The sequence below is a fragment of the Bicyclus anynana genome, chromosome 13, assembly GCF_947172395.1.
Source record: "Bicyclus anynana chromosome 13, ilBicAnyn1.1, whole genome shotgun sequence".
Lineage (NCBI taxonomy): Eukaryota > Metazoa > Arthropoda > Insecta > Lepidoptera > Nymphalidae > Bicyclus > Bicyclus anynana.
Window position 1 is genome coordinate 6,565,071 of NC_069095.1, and position 10,070 is coordinate 6,575,140.

The following is a 10,070-nucleotide window of genomic DNA, read 5'->3' on the forward strand; positions in this document are numbered from 1 at the left end:
CGATCAATAGGAGCAGAGCAGTGAAGGTAAATGTTAGGAAAACGGGAGAAGTTACTCCATTTTTACAGCGATACTACTGTAAGGGCTGGATTGAATATTTTAAGGGCAGACAAAGTCGCGGGCGTCCGCTAGTTCTTCATAATATTGTTATATACTCCATAATGAAGAACGTTATGAGACCGATTTAAGTGAAGAAATAGATCCATATGGGTTATGTTATTCCTACGTTACAAAATAACATTGTATATTGTACAGAAAAAGTATACAACTAACTGGACATTATAAATAAAAATCTATTCATCACTTGGACCATAACATAAACATACACAGTGCAACTATATAATTAGATAAGGAAGCATCCACGCAATGTGTCGGTCAAGTTTGATTTGTTATTACTATATTATTAATAACAGACTGCGTCATTATTGACATGAACCACGAAACACGATTGTTTAAGAATTAACTAACTCTCGGGGCACGGTACAGTCCCCGTTCGCATTCACGTTCAAAGAATTTGTGTTATCAGCTTCTTGCAGTAATATAAAAAGCCATTATGCTAATTTGTACGTACTTGTAAATATATCTCAAAGAAAAGAGTTCTGTGAGGAGATAAATATCGTGAAAATGAAGTTCACGTCTTTGTTGATCTTAATTTTGGGTGTGTTTTCGTTGTTTATCGGAGCGAGCGATGCGCGACCTAAAATACCAATTAATGCTATCAGGAAAGGAGCACGTGCAGTTGTGAGTATATAATATCATTAAAATTAAACATATAAATCACACTAATATTATAAATGCGAAAGTTTGTGTTAGTATGTGTGTGTGTTAAAGTGTGTATGTTTGTTCCTCCTTTGCGGAAAGAAAATAGATTTAATCTGGACTAACACATAGGCTTTTCATTCCGGAAAAGTCCATGGTTCCTGCGGGATTTGTGAAAAACTGAATTCCACGCGGACGATGATATTAATATAATGTAATCTTCCTTTTAGCATTTAAGATATCTGTATAGTTTTTCATCATGTATATTTTTTATTGTCGAAACAGAAACTGACAGACACAGTATTTTTCAAAAAACATATAATGTAAGAATCTAAATCAATTTTACCTGGGATCTCAACAATGTCAGGTAAAATAATTTAGATATTCTACTAGGTAATACTATCAGCTTGTTATTTACAATTTAGGGAAGTGTGTACGAATGTTTGTTAATCTTTCACTCGAAAATTGCTGAATAGATTATTAGATAGAACGCAGGATGCGTTAATACGTGAGCTACTTTACAACCCTCTAAATCCATTATTCCTGTGGGATTTGGTTAATGATGATGATGATGTATGGATGTTTCTTACTCTTCGTGGATTTTTTGGATAAGATTTACTATTAAAAGGCGTAGCCATCCTCTAAATACGCGATTCTCCAGGACATTTAAATGGAAGTTATTGCTGGAAAGTTACCAGTAACTGTAACTTTAAATTCCAAATTTAAATCTACGTAATAATTTGTTACCGGTTTCAGAGACCGCAGGTAGGCGGTTAGGGGTAGAAATATAGAGTAGGTGTATGGATTAAAATAAACTTTGTAAACAGTCATAAATTCATATTGTTATCGCCGCGTTGGCCGCTTTTAAATTTACATGTTCTTAATAAATAGTGTAGGAAATAGTAGTCTGTGACGGATATGACGTCGCTCGATCTGCCGAGCCGTCCACATCTCGTGTTGTGTAATTCTTTATGGGTTACTTGGGATTGGCGGGAAGAGTGACTTGAGTGGAAAAGGGGAGTGTTTGATATCAGTCAAAGGATCATTTAACCCTACACACATCGTTCACAAGTGCGTGACTCCACTCAAGGTCATTCTCTGCCATTCTAGGGTCTTATTTTGGTTACATTTTGATTTGTTAATTAAGTTGTCCTGATAAGTGTTATGAATCATAACCTTTGTTCGACATTTTGTTTGTTGTTTGACTTTTGAGTTTGTTTGACTTTTGAGTCCTATAATACCTAATAGATTCTGTAGTTAGTAGTTTTGGTACATTTATATAAATTGCTCACAATAGCTTAAACTTGTTTTCAGGGTAAAGGATTAAGAATGATCAACTATGCCAGCACAGCACACGATATTGCGAGCATGTTCCATAAGAAAAAAAGGAAACACTAGAACAATACGATGAGAAGAGAAAAAAATTGCGAGAACACTTGGTTGTTATTTGATTTACTACAATATTTTTGGTACCGGTTATTGTACATGACAGCTGAACGGTTTAATCACTTCACTTAAGGAAATATTTAGCATTAGTTAATTTACCAACCGAAATACTCCTAAACTAATAAAAATACCTGTATGCTACATTAACCTAGTACATATAGACATAGGATATAGCTTTTATAAATGAGGAAGTTTTGACCTTTTTGTATACTGAAATGTATATTTTTCTTCTAGATATGTAGTAGATATATATTTCAGGTCACTGTTTTGAAATATATCTAATATTTCAAAACAGTTGGTTACCTACCATAAAACTAAAATTATACATAAGTAGATATAGTTAGATAGAGTTTGTTACTTTACCAATTAGATAAGTTTTTACTATTGCGTACACTAAAGGTAATATTTTGTAAACATGAGATAAAAAGTTGAAGATTTATTATGACAGTAGCTGACGACGCGCGGTTTCACCCGCGTGGTTCCCGTTCCCGTAAGAATACGGGGATAATATATAGCATATAGCCTTCCTCGATAAATGCGCTGTCTAACACTGAAAGAATTTTTTTAAATCGAATCGGTAGTTCCTGAGATTAGCGCGTTCAATCAATAAAACAAACAAAATCTTCAGCTTTATAACTTTACGTGGTGGCGTTACAGGGTATTAATAGTAATGTAATAGAATTTCATGTGTGTGTACGGTGTGTTTGTATACTTATTTATCGTATGAAAATCATACATACATATTTGATAGAAGCAGGCGTTACTTTGCGGAAGTTCATCAAGTTATATAATGATTTATTTATTTTGCTCCTGAGGATGCTCCGGTTTCGGGGTGAAACGTACGTAGAGAGTATTTTGTCGGACCTGGATGACGTTGTCGCATGGGTTCGTCGACTTTTCGCGGATGATAGCAAAATAAATAAATCATTATATAATCATAAATACGATAAATAAGTATGCAAACACGCCGAATATTCTTTTAATAATAAGCACTTGGAACAAAAATATATTGTACTCGTTTGTAAACGTTACATCAAAGGCTACAAGTTATTGTGAGCCGTGCTGGAGACGTGTGAAGCCTGTCCAAATATTATTCTCTTTCAGCAAACAATATATTTTATTCTTTTATTACAAATTCACAGCTTCTAACTTAGAAAATCATATATTTATTCTGTTTTCAACTAAAATTCAATAAATATTGGACTAACTTATTTAATTCTTTGTTCCTTTATCAGCCTCTGCTCCTTCTATAGATTTTACACTTGGCCAATGGAGGATGTTGACCTTTTAAATTGACGGCCTCCGTGGCGCAGTGGTATGCGCGGTGGATTTACAAGACGGATTTCCTAGGTACTGGGTTTTCTTAATTGGTCCAGGTCTGCCTGGTAGGACGCTTCGACCGTGGCTAGTTTTACCACCCTACCGGCAAATACGTATCGCCAAATTGTATTATCACTTACCATCAGATGAGATTGTAGTACAGGGCTAACTTACAAAGAATAAAAAAAAGTTTGCTACCTTACCGTAGGTAGGTACTTACGAGTTTTTATGACAGAGGCATTGTCTGACTAACTTCAGCCTCTATAAAATGATTCCGGCTTCTGTGCTTCCTAACACTTATAATTTGCACCTTTAAGGCCCCCTTAAGGCAAGAGTGAATAGGCATTTTCTAGGCATGCGCGCTCCAACCTAGACCTCATCATTGCTTTCCACTGGACATTATTGTAGTCAAGTGTAAGTCTGTTAAGAATGAAAAAAAAATGTCTAGCTATCTGTCTCTCATTCTTTGTTATTGCTTTCATCCTAACCCTGGTAAAGGCTCAATCAATACGTGTTTATGGTGATTAGGAAAATTATTATTTTATAATCATCATCATCATCATCACTATCATCATCACCATCATCATCATCATCCGAAAAGGCACAGGTCATATTTTTCGACGGCCGCGTGGCGCAGTGGGTAGTGACCCTGCTTTCTGCATCCACGGCCGTGGGTTCGATTCCCACAACTGGAAAATATTTGTGTGATAAGCATGGGTGTTTTCCAGTGTCTGTGTGTATTTATACATTATATAAGTATTTATATGTAGTATATAAATGTATATGAATATTATAATATCAACTATATTAGTACCCATAACACAAGCTACTCTGTATGCTTACTTTGGGGCTAGATAGTGATGTATATTGTTTAAGTATATATATATCACAGCTCTATAATGATTTTTAATCATAATAAATTGTTATTTACATCGATATAGAATAGGTGCGCGAATTGTTTTATTCTAATGGTTATTTAATTATTTTCTTACTACAAAGTAGCTGAATTATGATCAAGGAAATTTATTCCCAAGAAATAGGTAAGTAACTGTAATAGTTTCAAATGATTATAGAAATAAGATGACAAAGTCGCATGCAGAAATCCTCTTAATATTATAAACGCGAAAGTTTGTGTGGATGTTTGTTTGTATGTTTGTTACTCGTTAACGCCGCAACTACTGTACCGATTTGGCTAAAATTTAAAACGAAGATAGATGGATTTACTGGATTATAACATGGGCCAAAATCACGAAATGGTTTTTGCATGATTTGCGGAAATCTGAATTCCACGCGGACGAAGACGCGGCGCCCGCTAATCAGAGGCATGCACTTCATAGATGCAAAAAAGCACTGCCTACCCTGGGTATCAATACAAACCTATGCTGGACTACAGTATACATAGATGGACAGAGAATTTTCCAATTTTTGCTTAAAGTGCATACCCTAGTTGAAAACCTTAGCACGCCACTTCCGCTAGTCTATGATAATTGATAAACAATACATTGTATTCATAACTTGACTTCTATGAGGAATTTGTAATAATATAATGAATTAAGAAGACACATAAATGATTTTTAATTCACAACATTCCTAACATTAAGAAAGCTAAGTATAATTATAATTAAACACGAATTTGCTAATTAACAGTTTCGCAACTGTGTTTGACGGTAATTACGGTTTTGTGTCATTCTTTTAATTAAACTGTACAAAAGTTCCAAATTGAGACAAAAAGTTTACCGTTGGTAATTATTAATACAGCTCGGCAGTTAGACTATGTCTATAGTATATTCTGAAGATATTGTAGGTTTATTCAGTAAAAGACTTGGTCGCTAACTATGGGCTTCATAAAAAGGCTCAGAGTCACACAGCGGGCAATTGAACGAGCTATGTTATGAGTATCTCTTCGTGATCGAATCAGAAATGAGGAGATCTGCAGAAGAACCAAAGTCACCGGTATAGCTCAACGAGTTGGGAAGCTGAAGTGGCAATGGGCGGGGCACTTAGTTCGAAAGTCCCATAGACGTTGGGGTCCCAAAGTGCTGGAATGGCGACCCCGCACTAGTAAGCGTAGTGTCGGTCGACCCCCCACCAGGTGGACTGTCGACATCAAGCGATTCGCAGGGATTCGCTGGATGCAAGTGGCTCAGTATCGTGATGTTTAGAAGTCCATACAAAAGGCCTATGTCCTGCAGTGGACGTCCATCGGCTGATATGATGATGATGATGATGATTCAGTAAAAAATCTCTACACAAAGTATGGGACAGATGGTGGTGTTAAATCCCCGTGCCTCACAGGTGCACGTTTTACGATGGTGATACCTCAGACCAATTATAGAAGGACCTGTATCGCACTCATAGTCACAAACAAAATTGTCTGTAATTTTCTGAGGAAAACGAGCTTAGATTTTGTATATATCTTATACTAAACTTGAAGTTTTTGCTCGTTTTTTACACAATTCAATTACACAAAAACTTATTTTTACGGAGCTCTTTAATGGACGAACACGATTACAACTATTTAACATCGATTCTATAGAGACAGTTTTTATAATCGCATTAGATCGTTGATCATATACTTTGACAGAAAAGTATCGTCTAGCGAGGCAGGTCCTATACAATAATTGGTCTGAGGGTGATACCCAACTATAACAACATAGGTATTCAGCAAACCACTCCCTAGTTTTTATCATTTGCGTAATCTTTACCTCTTTATACTTACTATTCTTTTTTATATAAATATTCTTTAAAAAAAAATCTACAACAGTTTAATAAGATTTATGTTTTCATTGTATAAACCCAATTTCTTTACTTTGTTAAAAAAGTACCTACGCTACGTGGTTTTATTATAAAGTTACTTATCTTCAAACGAGCATCGAACCAAGCAGTTGGAGAGTTGCTCATGAATTCTCGACACGCATAAAATAAATCAATTTAATTCGTAACGTGCTTTGTGAATCGTAAAACGAACTGGTTTCTTGCAACTACTGTACTTTTCTGATGTAGGGATTTACTTAAATATACGTATTTTCCCTATCTGTTGTATAAAACACTCGATAAATCTAGTAATGATTTCATTTTCCACCAGTACTTTGAAGAGTGGAGTGAAAAATGAAGGTTCTATTCGTTTTTGTTCTCTTTACGTTGTGCACTCAAATTGTGTGGGGTGATACTATCCCTGTGCCTGGGATGACTACTACGACTACTACAAAGCCTTGGACTAAACAAGTTAGAGAAGGACTGGTGGGTACAAAAATGGTCAAGTTTTTTTATGTGGAACTAATTTAATTTTACGTTTCAAATGCATTTTGTTTCGCGTACGAAGAAAGAAGTTCATTTGACACGCATTTTGCCTATCTATACTAATATTATGTCAGCCACTGACGATCAAGTTAGCTCACATGCATGCAGTGCTAACGGCTTGACAGCCGATAAAACTTATAGTGTGTTGGCATGGCAAGTATGTAACTTGGCATATACTTTCGATATTAGTAGCAAATTCTCTTCTTTTTAGAGCATGTGTATTGTATAGGTTGAAGTTATATAAAAGGTAATTTTTAAAAAATCACGTGCCTGCAGCGCTAACGGCTTGATAGTGTGTTGGTCGCGATCGGCATGATGTCATGCACGCGACCAGCACACATTCAGTTTTATCATATTTTTAATATACAGCACGGATGTAACTTGGCATATACTTTCGATATTAGTAGCAAATTCTCTTCGTTTTAGAGCATGTATAGGTTGAAGTTATTTAAAAGGTAATTTTCAAAAAATAAATAAATATTAATTAAATAACTATAATATAATATAGACATAAACTATTTTTTAAAAAGTAATATAATTTGATGATAATAGGGCAATTCGTTATCTTAAATTAATGCTTCGAACACAAATAGGTACCTTGCCAACTTTCTTTTTTATTTAAACGCTGCGAAAAAAAATGGTACGTTGAGTTGCTTTGAAAAACGAGATTGATGACCATTTGATTTGGAGGGCAGCCAACACCCCCTGCCAAGTATGAACTGTGTGTCAAGTATATAGTATTACTTAATTAGGCCGGCCACATACATTCGTTTTCCGTTTTCCGTGTTGGGAAAACCAAATGCATGATGTCAATATAAAATACATATGAAGCAAATGTATGTTTGTTCCCGAACGGAACAAATTCTGAGCGTAAGTAACGAATGAGAGCCTTTGCGACAATATACATTCCGAATGTAGAAAAACGTAAAGTCTGCGGTAGTCTCACGGAATTCCAAATCGAAATTACGCATTAGGAAAACGAATAGGGACAACGAGCGCCCTCTAAAATCTGCCGCCCTAGTCTACTGGTTAATCCACCACTGCCGGCCTTAGACGTACAAATGATTTATACAGTTTAATAACTCTGTCTTTGCAACGAGATAGTTACTTAAAACAAGTTTCAACGATTTTAAATTGATTTGAAGTCTCAATAGCTCAGTGCTAAAGGGGCCGGACTCATCATCATACTCGGGTGGAGTGGTGGTGGTTCAAGCCCTGTCCGCTGGATGTTTCGTTTTAGACTTGGACTATACCTTGTCACTCAGTCAGTAAGATTTTATAAACAAGTAGTTTATATGGAAGTACGCAAAGTAATAACGCTAAATCGCTTGGCGATACATTTTTACTTACGGTACGCTGTCGTGTAGAAACCGAAAGATGTGTGGACTTTCATCCAAATCCTAACTAGTTAGCCTGCTTCTACCTTAGATTGCATCATCACTTGGGCTAACTGGTAAAGAATAACAAAAAAAGCCTTTCAATCTCGCCCAAACGAACTAATCTGATTCAATTTAAATTTTAAAATATTCATTGAATTACTTTTCGAAGGATATTACCCACGTCAAATTTTGAAGCTATTACTTTCTCATTTTGATTTCAGAACAAAGTCTTACAAGCTGCTACAATAATAAGTAATGTACGACGAAATCACAATCGTCACGGACATCACAGAACATTACCAACAACAAAACCAAGAATTTAAGTAATTAATAAGTAATTGTATATGAATTCACTGCGGGTAGTTGCCTCAACTGGTGACAGAAGGGCTGGCTCATTTTTGCGAAAGGAAATGTCTTCTTAGCTGTCCAGCGCGGAAATGCAGCCAGTATTCTTGCCACCATTCCACGTGGGCATGATTTGTGTAGTTATTAAAATAAGTTAGCTTAAGTTCCTTATTGTATATCTTAATTTAAAAAAAAAATATAAAATGAATTCTCGATCCTCCACAAACAAGAGAGACTAAGGTCGATTACCGCCCGTTAGAATAGAATTGAAATGAAATCGTCGATACCAACGACCTAGCACTAGTTATTTTACAGCAATTTTACCTATAAGTTACAAGATTATGCATTGAATAAATTAATCTTTGACAATATTAAATCATAGTCAAATAATAAATACATATATACTTCTGTTGTATAAAATATAATTTATCATTTTACATATTTTTAATTGTTATAAATATAAATAATTTTGTTAATACAACTTCTTTTCCTATCTCCCTTGACCTCGCCAAAGTTTCCTGAACTGCCTGCATCCAGCGAATTACTGCGACTCGCTTGGTGTCTTTCCACCTGGTGGAAAACAGAATTCTTCTATTTTATATTATGTTTTCTTTTTCTTCTGATACTGATAGCCCAGTGGTGAACTCTACCTTCGATTTAAGGGACATAGTTTCGTATCGGGTTTGGGGCATGCACCTCAAGATTTTCAGTTATGTGGATTTTAATAAATTCAATTTCAAACGGTGAACGAAAAACACCGTGAGGAAACAGCATACCTGAGAATTTTCTTAATTATCTACGTGTGTAAAGTCTACCAATCAGCATTGGGCCAGCGACGTGGACTGGTATCCTGACTGTTAGTCCACTCATGTGAGAAGACTCGTGATCAACAGCGAGCCGGATATGGGTTGTTAATGATGTCTTATATCAGAAAATAGTGGTTATTGTATGTATCTTTGTTGTGCACCTATGTTTGAGTACACAGACACTTTAATACATTCTGCATAGATAGTGGTTAATTAAATGAGATTGATCACTATGGCTCAGATTTCGGTTGGGAGGATAATACAGATGCATGAATCCATACAAATATTATAAATGTAAGTCTGTCTGTCTGTTACCTTTTTAAAGCTAAACCACTGAACAGATTTTGATGAAATTTGGTATAGAAATAAATTGGATCTCAAAACAGTACTTAGGCTATTTTTTTTGGATCTCAAGCAATAAGTTCTGTTAACTTAGGCTATTTTTTATTTCAGATTCATGGTACTTGCGGGATATATAAAAATCAGAATATAAATGTTAGTCATGTTAGTAATCTATACTCCATACTAATATATAAAGCTGAAGAGTTTGTTTGTTTGTTTGATTGAACGCGCTAATCTTAGGAACTACTGGCCCGATTTGAAAAATTCTTTCAGTGTTCGATAGCCCATTTATCGAGGAAGGCTATATAGATATAGACTATAAATTATCCCCGTTTTCTTACGGGAACAGGAACCACGATATTTTTTAAGAACA

At 35.3% G+C, this 10,070-nt stretch overlaps 1 protein-coding gene and 1 long non-coding RNA gene across 2 annotated transcripts; both read left to right on the forward strand.

Moving 5' to 3' along the window:
• The first annotated feature begins 444 nt into the window (after positions 1-444).
• On the forward strand, positions 445-3,416 carry LOC112046461 (virescein). Its single transcript, XM_024083083.2, has 2 exons — positions 445-741; positions 2,074-3,416. Exons 1-2 carry the CDS (start codon positions 625-627, stop codon positions 2,155-2,157), a joined length of 201 nt encoding a protein of 66 aa, XP_023938851.1. The 5' UTR covers positions 445-624; the 3' UTR covers positions 2,158-3,416.
• A 2,969-nt stretch (positions 3,417-6,385) lies between these two features.
• LOC112046453 (uncharacterized) lies at positions 6,386-9,030 on the forward strand. Its single transcript, XR_008251361.1, has 2 exons — positions 6,386-6,765; positions 8,426-9,030. It is a non-coding gene; the product is annotated as an uncharacterized LOC112046453 (long non-coding RNA).
• Positions 9,031-10,070: the final 1,040 nt, after the last annotated feature.